Source organism: Cyprinus carpio, chromosome B10, assembly GCF_018340385.1.
Source record: "Cyprinus carpio isolate SPL01 chromosome B10, ASM1834038v1, whole genome shotgun sequence".
Taxonomy (NCBI): domain Eukaryota; kingdom Metazoa; phylum Chordata; class Actinopteri; order Cypriniformes; family Cyprinidae; genus Cyprinus; species Cyprinus carpio.
In genome coordinates, this window is record NC_056606.1 from 6,421,046 (window position 1) to 6,442,579 (window position 21,534).

The 21,534-nt window shown below is 38.9% G+C and overlaps 1 protein-coding gene across 1 annotated transcript in view; it reads right to left on the minus strand.

The window, feature by feature from the left end:
• LOC109052552 (SH2 domain-containing protein 3C-like) overlaps positions 1–21,534 on the minus strand; it is a 44,684-nt gene that overhangs the window by 7,989 nt on the left and 15,161 nt on the right. The window contains 3 exon segments of the mRNA XM_042732253.1: positions 760–962; positions 964–1,191; positions 3,235–3,363. Coding sequence (XP_042588187.1) covers positions 760–962; positions 964–1,191; positions 3,235–3,363 — 560 coding nt within the window.

Genomic DNA, 21,534 nt, shown 5'->3' on the forward strand with positions numbered 1-21,534 from the left:
CTAAAAACACTAAATGAATGTGGTTACAAAACACAAAATGTTATTTTGAGACTAAACCAATTTAACTCACTAAAACAATTTAACTCCTGGTACAAAAAAAAAAAAAAAAAAAAAAAAAAAAAAAAAAAAAAAAAAAAAAACAACATCAATGAAAAAACAACAAAACAAAATGTTATTTTAAAACTCTGAACCAATTTAACCCCAGATGGTTACTAAAAACACTACATGAATATGGTAACAAAACAAAACAAAACATTTTAATAACTTACTTTGAGTCACTCAATTTAATTTAAAACACTAAATAAATATGGTAAGAAAACCAAACCAAACCAAAACAAAAAAACAATTTTGAGATTCTGAACCAATTTAACTCCTGATGATCCCGAAAATCATCAAATGAATATGGCTACAAAACAAAACAACAAAAACAACCAACTATACAAATCCAAACAAAACAAACCATTATTTTGAGACTCTGAACCAATTTAACCCTAGATGGTCACTAAAACACTACATGAATATGATAACAAAACAAAACATTTTAATATCTTATTTTGAAACTCTGAACCCATTTGAATCCTGGTGTCACTAAAAATACTAAATGAATATGGTTACCAAAAAAAAAAAGTTATTTTGAGACTGAATCAATTTAACTCCTGGTGGTCAGTAAAAGCACTACATGTGGTCACAAAACAAAAAAGGTAGTATGAGTTTGCTACATTATTACGTAAGTCAATGGTTATAATGATGAAGGTTTACCTGTGAGGAATGATCTTCTCCGTCGTCAGTCCATCCGTCATAGTAACGCTTCGTCTCTTGATGTGTGCCCCCCTCTGGGTCGATGGTGAATGTGCAGATCCCGGTCTCCCACCGGCCAAAGCAAACGTCGCCTCCAAGTACCTCAGCGGCAGCGTGCTGTTGGTTGGACGGAGAAGGTGGGTTAGGTTGGGTGGGTGGGAAGGGTGGTCGTGTGGTGGCGTGGTGGTGCCTGACCAGCGTGGGGACAGAGTCGAAGCTCTCATGCTCCAGCATGTACTGGATTTTGGTTTGCCCGCTTTTGACCAGGACTTTACTGATCCGAGAGTGGATCACTTCCTGCTGCCAGCGACACGTGAGGACATAGTCACCCACGGTCGACAGGGAGTCCCGTACGAGGAAGTCACCGCTACGCAGAACCAAAGTTTCTGAGGCCTGTGTTGACACAAATAAAAGAAAAGGGATTATTAAAGGAAATGTTGCGAGCTGGACTCAAACACATATTTCCCACATGAGCACCCCAGCTCAACATGCCACATTTTTGCCTTTTTTCTCATGAGCATATTATCTAAATGTGCTACTTTTTTTAATTTTTTACATTTTTGATTTAATGACATTCTGTGACATTTGCGTTAACATTTTTACATCACTGTAAATAAATAGAATATCTTGTGTATTACACAAGTTTTAAAAGATAGTTAATCAAATGCCACAGATGTGATGCTTTGTGCCACATGCCTCTGTTCCAGTAGATGGCGCAACAGTACATTTGGTGAGGTCAGAAGTGCAGCATGGGGGTGTATCGCCATGGCGACTAGCTATATTTTTTAAATAGAGAGGGCTGGAGTTTCTATTTATTCCAGTTTGAGCGAGAATACATTATGCTAATGCCCATGGCTTCTCTCATAGTAGAGAGAGTCTGGGCTGTAGTTTGACGGCTCTATGGTGCAAAAAGGACACAAACACGCTCTCTCACAAACACACCCACATAAAAACCCAAGTAAACATGCACAAAACAAGCAAATATAAAATAAAATATATAAAACACACACAGAAAACACTTGAAAACTGCTAACAAAGTTTTTTTATTGAGCAACTTCTCCAGTTGCACAGTTGTGTGTATATCATGGCATGGACTTCCCTTCGACGTCCATTGTTCTCAAAGTTTAGGCGTGTTGTCCTTTTGAAGTTAAAATACTTTCATCCAATACTGCTTAATATGCAGAGATAACTAGAAGTCATTTGTTGGCAGTTTCCCGAAGGGTGAAACACTGGCACTTGCTATTGTTCTGTTTGTTTGAGAGAACAATTTGGGATTTTGGGAAGGCATAGCCATAGATGGCAGACAATGCTTTCACTGAACATGTGATGCATATTGCACACAAACACTGCCTGAAATCAATAGTTCAGATTTGGCTATCTTAACACAACTTCCAAGATTAAGGACACATGAGTTTTCAATGGTCTTCCTAAAACATAAAAAGGTACCAGGATGATGCAACAAGCACTTTTGAGGATGAAATAAATCACTTACCATCAAATCTTTGAAATTTATTTTTAGTTTTTTTAAGCTCCCAGTAGCAAATAAACTATACACTCTCAAAAATAATGATTCTTTAATGGCATTGATGTACCATGAAGAACCCTTGACATCAACTGAAGCTTTCCATTGTACAAAAGATTCTTTAAAGTTCTTTAAATTATTAAAATGTTCCTTACACCTGCACAAAATGGTTATTTTAAGAACTGTTCACTGAAAGGTCCTATCCGTTCTTTTGGGGTTCTTCTATAATATCGCTGCAAAAATAATTATTTAAACTATAAATTCACAATTGCTAGAAATTAAGTCAGAATGGTGAGACAAACTCACAATTCAGAATTTTTTCTTGCAGTTGTGAGTTTCTCAGAATTGCATGATATAAACACAATTGCAAATTATTATTTCAGTATTGCTGGACATAAACTCGCACTTACAACAAATAATGTCAGAATTGCGAGATATAAACTTGCAAATCTGACTTTTTTCTCACATTTCTGACTTTTCTCAGAATTGTGAGATATAAACTTGCAAATCTGACTTTTTTTCACGCATTTCTAACTTTTCTCAGAATTGTGAGATATAAACTTGCAAATTGGAGTTATAATGTCCAATTCAGAGGAAAAAAGACTTGACTATCCTCTTACAACTGCAAATGTATATCTTGCAATTCTCACTTTATATCATGCAATTGTGACTTTAATTCAATTCTGAGAAAAAAGGTCAGAATTGTCTGTGATAAAAAGTCGCAATTACCTTTTTTACTTTTACTCAGTGGCGGAAACAAGTTTCCATAATTTTTGTTTACTGGTTCATTATTGTGGTATAACCAATTTGACACAAATCCACCTCTAAATCCAAAAGGAACTTTGTCATTTTACATTAGTTTTTTTATGTCTAAGGGTCCAGAATAGGTTGCAAATCTTGATCCACAAACGCACCTCTCGTGGAATATGGCCATGGTACCAGCCGTGGCTCCTCATGTCACTGCTACTGAGTTTGAGCTCCTCCTCCAGCTCCTTCCTGAGTTTCTCCGGGGGCGACTCCAGCAGGTACTTCTCCTTGGAGAACTGCAAAAAACACACAAAACCAGCACATAAGTCACACTGCCCTACTTCATGAACACAGAAACATGTGATGCAGCAAACTATAAAAAAACAAAACATTCTTGAACAACAATTGTAAGGTTTATTGCCTCACTTATCAAACTGACATATCAATCCATACGAGAAATTAAAAAGTAATCTGAGTCACGTAGAGCTTCACTGCACATAGTTCTTCTTTAGAATTTATGTAATGTCCAACCCTGTTGCTAAAAACAAATAAAAGCATACAAATACACAATGCAGAATGAGACTTCCTTGTCTCACTCAAAGAATTGTACAAAGTGTGTCCATTTAGACAATGGCACTCTGTGTCCAGTAGAAATAATGTGTAATCTATGAGCGTGACAGTTCAAGGCGAAGGTCTCGACCCTCTGTGACACAGGAAAACTAATCCAAACACAGGCAGCATTGTAACGAAGTCAATAAAAAGACAACAGACAAAGCTTAGGGCACTAACAGGGCTCAAAGTTGGTGAATATGGGAGATGTGAATGTGGGAGATCTCTTATGGTCTCTTCCTCTCTCAAACATCTGCTTCCTTTCCCTCTTCGACTGTCTTTTACACATGGGAACAGGAAAAGATGCTCGACTTCAGCAATCCCATGTCATTTTACTGGTTGTGTGTGCATGTGTGTGAAGTGTAGAAAGATAGTGAGGCAAGGTCAAGTGTAGGGAGTTATTGCTTTTGTCTCTGCCTCCAGGGGCTGAATCCACCACCTGGGCCTAACCAGACCTCTCTGTAATCTCATATTGGCGTCTGTAATTGTCTTTTGCTGCTTGAAGATGGCCACAAGGTACAATATTCTGGTCTCATATATTCTCGATTTTGGACTATGGGGAAAACCTAGTGTGTGAGTGATAACAGGGCTAGGCTTATATGAGTACTTCATATTGACTTATGAGAGGTGCATCTCACAGGAGATGGGTGACCCTTTTCCAATATTTTTGAAATTCGCCCCTTCCAACTTTATTAGTGTTTTTTCGAGGAATGGGTTAAGTTGTTTTTATGAAGTTTTGCCGGAACTGTGCTTCCAAGGGAACAGATGAGATGAGACAAGATGAGAAAAAAATAAGATGAGCTAAGAAAAGCAGCAAGGCAAGACAAAACACAAAAAGAAGAGGTCAATCATGACAAGAAAATAGATAAGACAAAACGAGAAGAGACACGATGAGAAAAGACAAGTTGAAAAACAGTAGGGTGAGACAAAGCAAGGCAAGAAATTTATCAAAGATGAGTTAAAACTAAATTGTTACAAACTAAAAGATGAGACAAGATGAAAAGAGAAGAGAAAAGATGAGACAAAGTTAGGGTGAGGTGAGACAAGAGCCAGGGAAGACAGAACAAGATAAGATACGAAAATAAGAGGTGAATTGAGCCAATAAAAGAAGAGATGAGAGAAGAAGAGAAAAGACCAGATAAGATGAGAAGAGGTGAGTCGAGATGAGGCACTTTGAGGTGACACAAGGAGAGGTGAAAAGAGACAAGACAAGAGCAAGACAATTCTGGCAAGATGAGAAATTAAAGGAAGTTATATTGAGATGAGACCAGAAAATACAACATGAGATGAGAAGAGCAGAGGAGAGGAGAGGAGAGGAGAGAAGAGAAGAGGAGAGGAGGCAGAGCAGAGAGAGAGAGAGAAGAGGAAGAGGGATGATATAAGCAAGGAGACGAGAGGAGAGGAGAGACAGGAGAGTAGAGACAAGAGAAAAATGTAAGGAAAGGCGGGATGAGAAGATGAGTGGTGAGAGGAGATGATGAGAGCAGAAGATAGAAGGAAGCCATTGTGACAAACTAAAAGAAGAGATGAGACGAGATGAAATCAGAAGAGATGAGAAAGGAGACAGGAGACAGGAGTTCTGGATTAGTTTTAGCAAGCATGCATTGTCATTTCTGCAGAGATTCACTTATTAAAGAGCCTGAAGAAAGACTGAATGAGATCAAGCTGCGTTCTGCTTTCAAACACTGATGTCTGAAGACTCCAGAGAGACACCTGGGCTGTTTCAGTCAAGCATGCATTGTGCCTGCCACTTAGAGCTGCTCCTGGAGGGCTAAAATGTCTTTCACACTGCCCTCCTTCTTCCACAGAGAAAGCACTTCTGGCAGTCTAATGAAGCGCATGCTGGGGGAATGACCTGACCACATGCGCAAACACACAACTTCTGGCAGTCACTAACACACACCCTGGGGAAATGACACACCACACACGCAACTGCGCAAACACACACACACAAACACACAATGTAACCTCTACAGAGACACAGGGACGAAAAAAAATCAAGATCCAGAGGAGATAGAAGGAGAGATGGAAAGGGGGTGATGGGACCTATGCTGCTCACACACCCCCAGCACTGAAGCTCTGGTTGTCATGGAAACCTCCTATTGTGTGTGTCGGCCTGGTGCCTTCATGTCTCTCATGCATCACACACACACATACACACACACACACACAGATACCAGCAATGTACCTCTGGTTACCAACAAACAGACATGTACACCCCTTAAGCATTGTACAAAGCAAAAGAACAATGGATTTTTGAAAAACAATTACACTTTCTGGGACATGACAGGGCATTAGCAGCAAACACTGGCAGTAAATTTTATGTGATATAAAATCAGCATCTCTCAGTGAGTTTAGTCCAGTCTAAATGTTATACTGTTGGATACCTGTATGTCAATCCAATCAGATATGCTTTCCAGAGGACAAATAAACCAGAAAACATGGGTTCTGAAACTCAGACACAACCTTCAACAGAACAGTTACCTAATAGTAGAATTTGGACCCCAACCAGTTCCATATGGACTGCAAATCATTTTGCACAAATTAATACTTTCATAAACAAATTTTAGTATTTGTGTTCACAATTTTAATATAAATGATTTCTGTTGAAAATAAAGTAGATATAGGAGTATTTACTCATTAGAAAAGACTACTTAAGATAACAAGTAAACATTTTCACATTTATACTAGACTAAGCCCCAGTTTGGAGACTACTTTGTCTATGTAGGATTTATTATTTCATATTTTTACAAAGCACTTTTGCTGCCAATTTTGAAATGTACAATAATGCACACTGCTCATTTCATTTAATAGGCATTTAAGCCATATTTGCAAAGAGGAAATGTAGAGACTGAACCTCCTAAAACTTTAACTGAATACCTCTGACCTAAAACCTAAGAAACATAGCAGACAATGCTGTCATGTCAGCCTTGTCTAAAATTTCCATGCATAAGTATTCATAGTTCAATGCAGTACTTGGTCTCCTATTTTGGTCTCCTATTGCATCTTGTGGGACATATTTGGCTAAAAACCCTGGGTAAATTCATGCACAAACATCAACCCATTCAGAGGAGTTTATCTTCAAACCCCCATGGCTTGTCATGAATAACATCCAGCATGATTCATCACCCAATTTCACTCAGCACCCCCATTCTTTTCTTCCACCAATCACGACATTCCATTTAACCAAAACCTAATTCCATTTCCACCAATCAGAAGAGCCTTTGCAATCACTCGGATCGCGTGTGATTGAGTGCAGCTGCTCCTCTGGGTGAAAGGAAAAGCATAGACGCAAAAAACCATTAGGCCGACGCAAACTGCAGATATAGCAGATAAAGCAGATTGTGATTGAGTGCAGCTGCTGGGTGAAAGGAAAAGCATTGAAGCTAATCCTGTTGGGCATTGTGAGAATTGTGTGAGTGATGTGAGAGATGATGGTGTAGATGTTGTCTGAATTGATTTAGATGATTTAGAATACTTTACAGTAATGTTCAAAAGTAGATGTGAATGCTAAGCCCACACCTTGCAAGCAATTGGTTCATTTGTACATACTTGATGCATGCTCTTGGATAACTGTGGTAGAAACAAACCTCCATACTCAAGGGGGCGATAGAGGTACCTTTAAATGTCTGCTGTATTACCATTTAGGTTGCCAGCTACAAATTAGACAACAGTTTAAAGGTATGGTTTGAATATTCTGTCACTGAATGGACAAACCCTCCCACATTTCTTCAGTTTCGGGAACAATTCATAGACATATGTGAATTGTCTATTGCCTAGCCCACACAGAAGTCGCAACATGACAAACCTGCATGATCAACTGAATCTGATGCGAAGTCTTTCGACCTCTAAAGGCTAAATTCCCAATTGAAATGACCCACAAAAATTGGCTGAACAATGGTAAATGTGACCACACCTTAAGCCGTACAGGTTTCAAAAGAGATGAATAACCGAGGAAAGTGAGTAAATGATGGCATAATCTTAATTTTTTCTGTGAACTATCCCTTAAATTAACTTTTACTAACATGCTCACCAAGATTGCCCTTAAACTGTTGCTCCACCATCACAGTTGACATGAAGAAACAAATTCATCAAATTCATGCCTTTTGGAGCAAATAATTGTACATAATTTAGATTTTATATTTTTAATTTTAAAGACATTTTTGAGTTGGGTTGCTATTTGATGTTCAATATAAAGTCTTTGTCCTTGAGTAAAACCATTGGTGTAGAGTATGTGTCAAGCCTTCAAAGGTGGGTAATCGAACAAAGTGAGTGTGACATTTTGGATTACAAACTTTTTTTTTTTTTTTACTTTGAGTCATTTATGTCTGAGGTTTGAGCTCTGTCCATCTACCAACACAGATAAATACACCCAGTCCTGTGACCTTTCCCTCCGGTTGACCCAGGGATCCCAATTTTAAGACATTGTCCATCTGCTGCCCATGCAGTGCTGCTGTCCCTTCATCCCACCTTAATCCATCTTAATGCCCCTATCATGCCTTATCTCCCAGAAAACCATCTTTGCATTATCCCTTCATCTATCCGTGCTGTCTTACACCACCCAAATCTCCACTAAATCCCCATATCTGTCATTGCTGGCCTACATCCCAACATATTAGATCTTAAAACGATTTCTGTTTCTTAGATTTTCTCTCTCGGTCTGTCTGTCTCTGTTTCAAACACACACCCACACACGCTCTCTGGTGTTTAACACGCACATATGTGGGTCAGATGAGGTACTAGAGAAAACATGACTCTATTACCAACAATACTAAGCTGATGTTGTGCATACTTTAGAGATGTAAATTGATAGCATGTTTACATGAACATACAGATCCACATAATTTGAATATTTTTTGATCTCAGATCAGCTCCTTTGGACAGTAAGATGACCTTAATTATAATACAAGAGGCTAAAAGTTCACATGACATTGATTTCTTAAAGAAACAGGTCATTCAAGGATGAAAATTCTCATTTACATGACCACATTTTCAACTAAAAACAGGAATTTTTATGCATTTTAGACATTTTGAGGGCATGACAATGCAAATGTTTAAAAACATGTTACAAAGTGCAAGTTTGTGAAAACTATACTGTAATCGTCTACAAGTAAACTACAAAAACTGAATTTGTGAAAACAGTGATGTCATGCGCACACAAATTAGTTGTTCAGTCTATAGGTGTGTGTATGTGTGCACAAGTGTAGTGCAACTTTACAAAGTGACATCTCCAACTACTGGCCTGCAATGCATAATACAGGATTTTTTTTGTCATTTTCGTGGATCCATGTAAACAGGGATAACGTATGTTGTGTAAACGTATCCTTACTCAAAGATTCACTCATACTGCAAAGTTTCATAATCATATGACGTCCTCTTAAACCACAGAAAACAAAAGAAGATGTTAAGAGAATTTTTACTTTGCTTTTGTCCATAAATTGAAAATTGTCAGTAGCCGGGTTTCCATCCAAAGTTGCAAATTTAACTTATGTGCAAAATTGGAATATCACACAAAACGTTTGCGAACAAGCACCGTTTCCATCCAACAAGTCAAAGAGAACAAAATCATCACTTCCTGATAAACTGGAACTATAGAAATGTAGGAGAAGCTACTGAATATAATAATTTTCCTATATAATAAATTACTTGCACCTCAGAACGAGCAGACGAAACACAATGAATGCGGTTATTGCTTTCGGAGGTGGATGCTGCTGTTTGGGAACGCAGTCTTTTAACAGTTCTGGAAGGCAATTATATAGAAATACTTTGATGACCGACTTTGTTCGGGAATTTCCAACTGACCATAACAACATTTCAGATGCTGTGGAATGAGATCGGTCTGCTGGTTAGTCAGGATTTGTCGTCCCATAGTGCAAAGTCACGTGACTTTTTTTTTTTATGCGCTTGGAGGAATTTATTCACAAAATGCATTTCAATCTCCCATTATTCGCACTAACCCTTTTTCGCACAAGTCAAAAACAAAAAAAAGAAGAAAAAAAAGAAAGGTAGATAGGTATAAAAGCTGTCACTTGGAGTACCTTTTCAAAAGGTATTTGTACTCCTAAAGGGTGCATACCTTAAAAGTACATATTAGTACCTAAATGGTACATATTTGTACCCTTTGAAAAGGTTTTGCACCAGTGACAGCTTCTGTACCTTTTTTAGGAGAGTATATGGACAAGAGCAAGCTTTGTGTTCAGAAAAACAATTAGGACTATAAATTGATGACAATAGAATAAGTGAATCATTTTCTGTAACTATTCATTACATCAAACCAAAACAGTCTAAATCTTACATTCATAGTCATTTCTACATTTAATGGGAGAATACACTACATAACCTAGAATCCAGAGAGTCTCAGAAAAGCTAAAGGAAAAGTCATTGTAAATAAACACAGTGTGAAGTTAAGACAGTTCTTATCTCCATATTTCGAGTGTCTGGCTCACTGTCCCGGAGCGTTTGTGCTCAGACTGCATGGCCAGTGAATCTGGAACATTTTATTAATTTAGTATGCATGGAATGATGCGCCCTCAATCGCGAACTGATTCGTAAGCTCAGTGTGATATCAGACCCCATGAAACAACATTTTATTTCTGAGCTAAGACAGTTTTGTTGTGTGTTAAGCCATTTTCCTTTCTCATGTAGGATTCTATACATCCTTGGGTTATAATCATTTTAAACCTCAGGCTGAAGCCCAATTTTAACTGGAATAAACAAGATACTGTATTATTTGTCTAAAACAGCCAGGGTAGACTTACATGATGACATTTTCACAGATGAACAAGCAGTTATTAAACAGGTCATGTTGTGTCAGTTTGTCATGAGCAGTATTCATTCAGTCAATGTTATTGACCTCCTGGGTATGCAGATAAGAATGTTAACTCGAGGTTTACAAATGTACAGCGCGACATTTTAAACCTCTTGCATAATCTCAGCAGGCTTGGCATCAGGCCTCAATCTCTCTATCCTCCCCCTTTTCTTCTGTCTTTTCACTGCACTTGTTTCTCCCTCTTGCGCTTTGCAGACAAATTTAGGCGCAATGACTCTTGACTGTGAAGTCTGCAGTCTTGAAGCCGACTGTACGGCTGCCATCTGCTTCGCCAGAGGGTCTATGTAATGTCATCATGAAATAAAAAATGACTGTGGCGGTACTACAGTACACTGAATGTATTTATATGGTCATTTTTCTATGGTATTACTGTGGGACATGTCCAAAAATGTTGCTGAGAAGTGAGTCTCTTTCATAACTTTGAAGACTTACTGGAGTATTCAGTTATGTAATCAGATTACTTTTTTAAGTAACTAGTAAAGTAACCATTACTTTAAATTTACAAGAGAATATTGGAATTACTTTTTCAAAAAAGTAACATAAATTGCTTTGTCTTCTCATTTATTCACTGACAGCCCTCCTGTTCCCATGTTGAGAGAAATCGGGAGTAAATGAACAGAGGCATTTCCTTCAACCGGAGGATTATTAATTTCACTTTTGGTGTGAAAGGGCCTAAAAATATAACTTTTTTTTTTTTTTTTTTTTTTTTTAAGCTAACCCAGTCAGGGTGACAAAAATACTGCAAATGTAATGTAATGCATTACTTTCCATAAAGAGTAACTAAGTAACACAATTATGTACTTTTTTATGGAGTAACACAATATTGTAATTTGTTACTTTCAAAAGTAACTTTCCCCAAGAACCATGGTACTTTTTATTATACTACTCAATAGGGATGGGCATACACCTGCAATCCACTTTAAATAATTAGCATCAGAAGTCTGAAGAGTGCAGCACACCCTCAGCTCATCGCAGAGCAGGAATTAGATCATCTCAAAGCCACTCTGCACTTCCTGTTATTGGCAACCCTCTTGACCGATTAAAAATAAAGGAGCGCTCTTTAGCATTTTGATACAGGCAGTCCCACGTCAAAACACTCGCGCACACACTGACTCCTGTCAAACACGATCAGTCAGCTGCGTGCCACAGGGGGCATTTTGTTTTGCTGTGCTCACCCGAGGGTCGGGGTCTCTCTCTCTCTCTGTGTGTGTGTGTGTGTGTGTGTGTGAAAAGGGCCGACGTCTCATGTGCCAAGACTGTGACCTCAACACTCAGAGAGCAAACACCTGATCGTGCTGTTGTCATGGAAATGCCGCCTGGTCCCTCTGATGGGACGTCTCAAGGGCAGTGAGATGTGTCTTGGGGAAATGAGGGGGAAATTCTGGGTGGATGCATATGGACGACACCCCATCAGCCAGCTGTTCTGTCTGCAACATTAGGCCAGTGATCTGCTGTTGTGGCGTGTGGGGAATTCTGGGTGTTGACATACATTCCAGTTCAAGCATTTCTCTAAAGCCTGAGTGCTTCCTGTGGCCCATCAGGCCTCAGGGTCTGAATGATTTCCTATGCATAGGTAACGATTGTACAAAATGAGATTGATAATTAAGCATCAATTATGAATTAGCTTCCACGCTTCTAATTCAGCTGAAGAATGCTGGGAATTACTAGGATTTGCTGGATAATGGCACGTGATTGGCTGTCTAAAAATGGATTTGCTCATTATTTTCTTTCCTGTGATGGTTTGTGGAGATGTTTGCACTTGTGTACAGAATGCGAGACTCGCCATGACTCCCTCATGACCTTATGAGTCAGTTATATTAGGCAAATTAGCCATATCTAGACAATTTTAACACATTAAAGCTGTAAATATACAGCGTGTTTACATAGAGACAACATTTACACATCGCTGTAGCTATTTTCATGTAAAAAAACCCATTTATACTATGTATAAAGACATTGAGTGTGATAAAATAATTAACAAAATGCTGTGCATGTAATTATTATTATTTTACTCCTATCACTAGGAAAATAAAATAAAATAAAATAATTCTCCAAATAGCATTTAAAAAGAACATTTAAAAACATTTAAATGTATTTTTTTATACAAAAAGTATAGGGACATAAAAAATTATTATTAATTGAATGAAATTTACTAATCAACAGTAATGTTATAAAATAATTGTTAAATAATAATAATAATAATAATTTCAAATAGCCTTTAGAAAGAAGATTAATAAATGAAACAGTAATTTTACCATTTTTTAATCTAAAAAGTAAGGAGAAATACAAAAAAATGCAATTTAACAAAAAATAAACAGTAATATTATCAAATAATAATAACAACAATAATTTCAAATAGCCTTCAGAATGAAGATTAATAAATGAAGCAGTAGTGTTATATATTTATATTTTATTTTTTATCCAAAATTGCTTTTAAACAGAAAAAAAAGAAAATACAACCATTTCAAACTGCACACTTAAGTAATAAACTGTAATGTATATGTACAGTATATGCATTAAACATTTTATATTTATGTTATAGTCTAAAAGCTCCAAAAATACAGAAAGACAGAAATGACATATAAGGCAAAATAAGGATAAAACTACTAAAGGGAAGGTTCAGCTGCCTGAAATGACAATGGTCTCCGATGGTAATGCTATTTAACCTGAGTTAAAATGCTCATGCATGACATCACAACTTGTATGCAAGGCCACGTCTCATGTGGTTTGCAGTTGGGCCCATAAAACTGTGTGTACTTTCTTTTGTGCTACTATTGTGTGCCTCTGCTAGTTTGTAATGTGGCTCTGTGACACATGGGCCTGTTACATTGTCAGGCACAGGAGAAACATCCTGATTACCCTCTTCCCTCCGTCTCATACGAGAGAGAGAGAGAGAGAGAGAGAGAGAGAGAGAGAGGACAGGCAGCAAGAGAAAACTGGCCATATGGGGTCTACGGGTGGTTTGGTCCCTATGTGTTTGGGGAGCAGCTCAAAGCAAGTGTGTTTCTGAGGGTTTTGGGCATATGGTGTCATAGAGGGGGGCAAGTACCACAGAAAAACACACATGACTTATCTTTCATCACGGGTTTGGAGAGAACACATCTCTGCAGATAAATGCCTCAACATTCACGGCATCCGTATTAGCCAAATAGCATCTCAGTGCCGTGATTAAGAGAGTGTAACAAAAAGCTGAAATCATAGAAACAGCGGGAGCCTCATTCAAAATTTTAATTCCCACAAAGAGTACCAAAAAAAAAAAAAAAAAAAAAAAAAAAAAACAATGTTCAGAGCATATTTAATGACTGTGGTGGTTAACTTTAAGTGCTGACATTTTAACTGCTTATCTGCTGTAATTTCACTGTTAGCGTGCTAATGTATGTGAGCAAACATAATAGCTTGTGCCTAGCTGTGTATCAAGACGGCTATGGTCTAAATGTGCATTATCGATCTTATTTTGAATGATTTTTTCATGCATATCTTTGATTTTTCGACCTTATAATTTCAAAATATCATAATTTGAATTCTGGTGAAATGACAGGCTTTCCCTCTGATGATGCATGTTGGATTTCTCCAGTCATTTATGCTGGATTTGTCCAGATCTGATTCCATTTAATCTACAACTGACGGATTGAACCAAGTCCCGCAATTAATGATCTATTAAAATTGTATATACGTCACAATACAGAATGAAGGATCTATCACTAATTGTTTTAATAATGCAAAAGCAAATATCAATAGGCAAGCCTTTAGAAAAACATTAATGGTAATTGAATTGACTCATTAGACCTGTTCCAAATGCAGCGAGCACCTCTTCAGGCAGTAGACAGCAAAGTAGCTCACCAGATTTGAAAAGGACAATAATTTTTTAAATGACGCAATATTTTTGCAACACTGACAGTCACCTGACCTGACCACACAAGCATTAATATTCATGAACTGTCACAATGAGCCATTGCCATCCGGAGACACCTCTGCTTTTGAAAAGGACAATATCCTGTTTTTCTATGTTTGTCTAAGAGTTAGGAGAATTTTTAGAGGATTTGAGGGGTGTGTGGGTTAAGTGACTGTTGGGGTGTTGGTGGACTGGGGGATCTTAGGACACGACAATATAACCCCATCAAAAACTGTTATGAATCCATCATCTCTGTCTATGAAAGGTAGCAGCTTTTGTGTGTGAGAGCAGATCTGTGTATTAGTCTAGTGTAAAAGTGTAAGGCCAGGGGCTGTTTTATGTTCAAATAAACCGTACATCCCACAATGCCGCACTGGGCACGGCCCCAAAGGAGAAAACTGCAGCGGGGGGAAGTTTCCAAAGGAATATAAAGACATGTCCGATTGATCAATCAATAAATGTCCGCCGTAGATTAATTACACAGCCTGGAAGATGTACCGGCTGAAATTATGAAGACACCAAATTCAATAAAAGACTTTGGGCAGCACTTCTGGGGAGCATCAGTTATATAATACAAGTAAAAGGGTTATAAACATGGACCTACTCATCTGATTGGCAGCAAAACTAAAGCTAAATTCAATCCAGTTCATCTGTTTCTGGATTTCTGGACTTGAACGGATCGCTGTGTTGCCTTAAAGTGAAAGGGCATTCTGAAAGGTCAATACAAGTGAATTTATGAGTGTAAGCTTACAGGCATCTTCCATCACATCCTGCATCCATCTCTCAGACCGACAGAGAGAGAGACAGAGGAGAAAAGATGACAGGAAGTGGCAGAAAAAGCTCAGACGGTGTTTAGGAAGCACATGTCAAGCACTGGCAGTGTTTGTGCTTTGAGGAAATGTTAACGGACCATTCTCTGACCTTTGATGGAGCCACAATGCTACTGGTGTGTGTGTGTGTGTGTGTGTGTGTGTGTGTGTGTGTTGTTCTGAGTGTGTGTGTGTGTGTATGTGTTGTGTGTCACTGGAGCAATTCACTCAGCAATTGTGCTTTTTAAAACTTTGTTAAATTCTGTGTGCAGGTTTTGAGGTTGCTCAAAAAACAAAAACAAAAAAACAAAAATTAGCTAAGTATTGCAGAAGGGTCTGAATACTTATGCATTGTAATTATTTCAATGTATTAATTTTAATAAATGTACGAAGTTATCTCAAATTTGGTCATAACAAAATGTGATTAAATAAATAAATAAAAATGAAGGGGTCTGAATACTTTTGCAAGGCACTTACATAAACATTATTGGCGACATTAGTTCCATAAAGAGTACCTAAGAGTACATTTACACAACAACAATGTACTTAAAGCGTAACAGTTAAACTACTTGCCAACCGATGCATTCACCTCACTCTCCCAGCTAGTTAGGTGCCAAATGTGCCAGGTGTTCAAAGAGGACAACGACTGGTCTGCACTTTATCAGTGAAATAATTTTTTGTCAAATATTTTTAAAGGCAGTTAGCCAAAACTTCTCCTGTTTTAACTTAATAATGATAATAAAAATGTGGAGTGCAGACCAATCTTTGTCATTTTTATACTTAAATCTGTTGTCTTAATGAGTTTTATTGATTTAAAAATAAAGAAAATTATGTTTGGATGGAGTATTCCATTAAATGTCAAAGCACATGAATTCCAAAAGATCTTTTCACAATGAAGTCACACTGCAATGAAAGAGGGCCAGATTAGAACTGAAAATGTCAATTGTCATTGATTTTCGTAGATCACACTATCATCCAAAACACTTGGATAATTGGGCCACATTAAACTGCAGTGTGAATGCAGTCTATGTATAAAAACGCTCTTTTTAAGTGATGTCTATCAAGTGAGCCACAAAACAGGTGATGCATACACATACATACTCATCACTTTCTCTGATCAATACACACACACATTTACACAGTCACACACACCAGCTTCAGGAGGACATCAGAGATTTGTAGCTGTCACTATTGTTTCAAAACTGTCCCTAAACACTAAGCACATTACACAAACTCTATACAAGCAGTGATGACCTATCAGTCCTAACATCAAAGATAAACACAGCTAATCATTTCAGGATGACACATACACATTATTTAGAAAAAGAAAAGACAGCGAAAGAGTAAGTGAGACATGTGAATGCAAGCTCAATTTCACAGATAGCTAGCTGTTTTACAAAATGTGTCAGAATGCAATTAATAAAATAAAAGTGTGTTCTCAACAATACCATAAGGGGTGCTAGAGCTAGCATTAACATACATTACCATTCAGCTTTCTTTTTAGATGAACTACTGACATGGTACAGCAGCAGTTGGACAATAATCTGCCGAACATGTTAGTTAAAGCATGAAATGGACACTTACACTATTTCCTAAAATCACATTACTAATCTTATTGTGAATAATTCATCAATGCATTTCATTTGTAAAATTTTTTTAGCATATACATTTTAATCAAAATGTCATAACTGGGTCTTCTGATGAAACTACATGCATCTCTCATGATGTATGGCGGATTTCTCCAATCATTTAGCCCACTTAAACTCCACCCCTTTCTTACAATCAACTACAAAGGAGATCTCCTACCAATCAACAACTGTTTGTAACAAGCCTAAGTAATGCAAAAAAAAGCTAAAAAAACAAAACAAAAAGATATTAAAGCATCATTCACACCAACAGCAACTTTCAGCACTTTTATTTTGTCAATAAGAGTTTCCAAGTGAGAGCCCCAGCTACCATTGGATGACAGCAATAAGTTAGCTAAGCATTCACATTTGCTTTTGTATACCTGTGCAGAGTATACTTCAGTCCCAGAGAGTGAAAGAGAGATAAAAGGGCAAGGTCTGTTTTTATTCTTTGCCATATGGAAATGTTACCGCTCTGGCTTAGGTCATGGAGTATTTACTGAATGCTAATAGCTGCTGTGTATTGAACATGTAGTCTGGTCAGCAACCTCAGGGCAAAGAAGTATCACCCCAATAGGAATGTGCATGCACACACACACACACACACACACACACACACACAGCGGCAAGAAGATCTGCCTCATAATGCTGGCTGGCAGGTCACAGAGAGATAGCAATGTCAGGCACACACACACACACACTGTCCTTCTGTCATCCACCCTTGATAGAAGGCAGAATGCCTTTGAGGACATTTCAACATATCTGGTGTTTGCACTGAATGAAAGGATATCGCAACATGCTTTCCTGCATTTCTGCACCTTTCTCTCTCTATCTCACATCAGCAAGACACTTTCTCTGTATATCTTATTGCATTGTCGAGTCTGCAGCAGTCAGCCCTTGAGCGATGCTACGATTGGCTGGAGATGATGTCATCTCTTCCGGAGAGCTCCACATTGGTGTATGCCATTGGCTGGCAGCGCAGACGGTGGCAGAGTGCTGAGATCTCACTTTCATTCATGTACAGCTGGGGAGGGGCATGCATTGGCGGGTGGCCCGTGACCTCTCAGATAGGGTCGCACTGTAGCGGTGCACAGTTAAACTCTCCCGGCACAATGATACTTCAGACGTACACTCGAATGAAGTGCTAATGGGAGTTTATAATAGGATGGAGCCCAGGGCTTTGTTCATACAGCTCAGGTGTGCTCAAACACACATGCACCAGCAGGCTTAACGGTGTTCACACATTCATTACACACAGCCACATGGGGATGGGAGCAGCCTAATCAGTGGGGGTTGGGATACGGGGGTGGAGCGTGAGGCTGTCACCATGGCGACACTGCAGATGATGCACTCCTCCTGGAGTGGGGGGAGCAGAGATAGAGAGTGCTGGGGAACTCCCTTACACACAGATAAACACACACCAGACTGCTTGTGTGCGTGTTTGTTGCCACTTAGCTAATCTCCCACTGGATGTACACTAGCTCTTCTCAGCATGTGCTAAAGTGTACTTCACACACTAGGTATTAGCCAGCAATATCCCACTGCGATGTCAAAGTCCCTTTCTGTCTTCTCTCGTTCTCCACCCTGTACATGATGTCATCGTTTTTCTGTAGTTGCTGCAGAGGCATACAAATAAGACTCCTTCCAGGACCTTTGAGGAGAAATCCATTCTATGATTCCCAGTTCTCTTTCTCCTACCCCTACTTTTCTCGTAGACAATCCTCCATCAATGTGCCAATGAATTCGACTAGATTTCCACCCTGTGCATTACTAGCAAACTAGGTTAATTCAGTTTAACATACAATGCAAAACTGGAGATTACATGCTCTACACGAGTCTATAACTAATCCAATCCAGACAACACAACAGTCTAAAGAAGCTTAGAAGATTCCAGCTATGGCGTTTTTGCCGCAATTTCAATTTTGTTATCACCACGCTTCACAAATGCACAGCTGAAATGGAATTGAATTAATTTACTGCAATCAATCGTCTAATCTTTCCTTCTCGTCATTTAGGGTGAATTGGTTGCTGCGTGGTGGGTGGTATCTCTTCAGTCTCAGACAATAAAATGCATTTTTATGCTTGTTCTGATGTATTGTGTTACCAAGCATAGCATAATTCTCTACTGTCGATGGTAATTCACTGTAGTGGCTCTTCTAAAGTGATGGGTGCTACGGAAATGCAGAATGATGCATAGAGGGACAGGTTGGAGTCCTGCTGGAATAACTAACAAGTCTAGCAAGTGACTAGTACTCATTCAAATGTCACAGAGATAGGAAACGCATGGTCCCTGCTTGAACTGGTCAAACATATGCTCAAACAAGATAAACACCAGCCCAGGTTCATGCAACACTGCAACAACACTGTGAATGGATATAACAGCACCTCATACAAAACTATAAAGACCAAAGAATATGTAACTAAACCCTGTGCACGGATAAAGCCAAGTCACATACTGGCCATATTTTCAACACAAGATAAGACCATTTACAGAACACTGTTCAGGAATAGCTAGGATTCAACAGACTAAGTTCAAAAGGACAAGCTGTGTCTCAAACCGCCTTCACTGATCATATGAATCCTACATGCATGATTGATTCTACCTGACTGCGGCCCCACTCGTGGCCTTGAAGTGGTCCCCTCTCTTGTGACCAAAACAAGTAAGTAATGACAAAGCCCCCTTCTGTCTAATAAAGTTTAAAAGAAAAGGCAGAGGGGTCTCCAACTGTGCTCCTGGAGTGCTACCATCTTGCAGATTTCCCTGTTGATGTTGGTTAGCTATGTTCTGAAGCATGGCATCTGGTTTGAGCTGGTCCTTAGTTGGTCCTGAGCTGGTTTTGGGCTGATTATAAGCTGGTTATGAGCTGGTCCTGAGCAGGGGCTAGTTGCTAAGGACCAGCACATGACCAGCTTAAACCAAATCATAGCCAGCTTATAACCAGTTTAGGACCAGTTTAAACCAGCTCATGACCAGCTCAAACCAGCTGCCATGCTTCAAAGCATAACTAACCAACATATGCTGTTTTTTTCAACAGGGTTCAGCTCCAACCCAAATCTACCATTACCTGAACCAGTTAATCAAAGTATTCAGGGTTCCTTGATGATTACAGGCAGGTGACTTGGAGTAAGGCGGGAACTGAAGTCTGCAGGATAGTCACTCTCGAGGAGGAAGGTTGGAGATCACTTACATGCACCCTTTGTATCAGTGAACTGAAAAAGGGCCTGCTGCTGCCCATTGACCCTTGAGGTCAAGCTGGGATAAAGGTCAAGTGGACATACAAAACAGACCTGAATCAGAGTCTACACCACATCTCAGCCCCCTTTCCTTTGGCCAAACCCACCTGCTCAAAACATCCTCTGAGGGACTGAAACTTTAGGACATCTCTGTCGTGATATGGGCTTATCTTTCACTTCAGAGGAAATTAATTCCTGCTGGTGTTGATAATCCTCTATCACTGAAGCATCTGATAGTGGACGCCTAAGACAGAGACACTTCCTGTTCAGAGCTAACAACCAGTCACGCTGACCTATTGGATTTACAGCGTGATTGTCTTGGATACTGAGACAGGGGAGAGGATGAGTTGAGGGATGGAAGAGAGACACTGTGAAATCAGCACTGAGATGAGCTTAAAGCGCCTCTTCAACTCTCTATGATCGCACAAAATAGCGCACAACCAGCCCATAATTTCTTAGATATAGTGCACTGACAGGGTTAAGGCAAATCAAGAACTCAGCCACATTGATTTCTTTGCTTGCAACATTCTATTTAATCATATCAAGACAAAAGGAGCATAATTTTTGCTTAAGCAGTCGACTGTCAAATGTCAGATCAAAGAAACCAGTGTTTCCAACCCCAACACCCAAACTGACCTGAAAAGGGGTTGTCAGATAAGAGAGTCAAGCTAAATTTGCACTGTTTGGGGTACACTCCAAGACCAGGGTTATAAGAAAATCCATATCACTACCTTGTGAAATTTCAGGATGACCAAAACCTAGCTCACATTGTCTCAGTAAATGCGGTTGATAGGTTTTGTTGGATCAGTGAGATAACCTTGTTGGTCAAGGGTTTTTAAACTTGATTCTGGAGGACCACCTTCCTTCTGAGTTCAAGCCCAACCCAATTAAACACATATGAACTAGCTAATTAAGGTCTTCAGGATTAACAGAACCTTCCAGACAGGTGTGTTGGAGCAAGTTTGTAGCAAGGTGGTCCTCCAGGAACAGGATTGAAAACTCATGCTGCTAATGTTTATTGGGGCAGTACGAGAATAACTTTCTAAATCAAACAGATAGCTTTAGAAATGTTAACATTTGTTGGGGCAGTGTAATGCACAAATACACCCAACTTTTTCACAGATGGTCTGTGTCTAATTTAGCATTTTTGACAACTTCAGTATCTTCATTTGCATGATAAGCAAAGCAGAACAAACATCATTAGTCTGAGAAGTATACACAATATGAATGAAGACTAATCCAGTCTCTAAGGGACTTCTAGTTCAGCCACATTCATCAAAGGGATGAGAAGAAATCGGTACAGAAGCAGTTTGGGGGCAGGTATTTAAAAAAAATCCCGGCACTCCAAATCTGCGTAGCATTCATTAGGAGAGAAAACAGCCCGGTGTAATTAGGTTAGCCTCACATTCAGTGATAGTCAGATTTACTCTTGAACTTTTCTGTTAAACAGCTGCTAAGCCGCCGCTGCC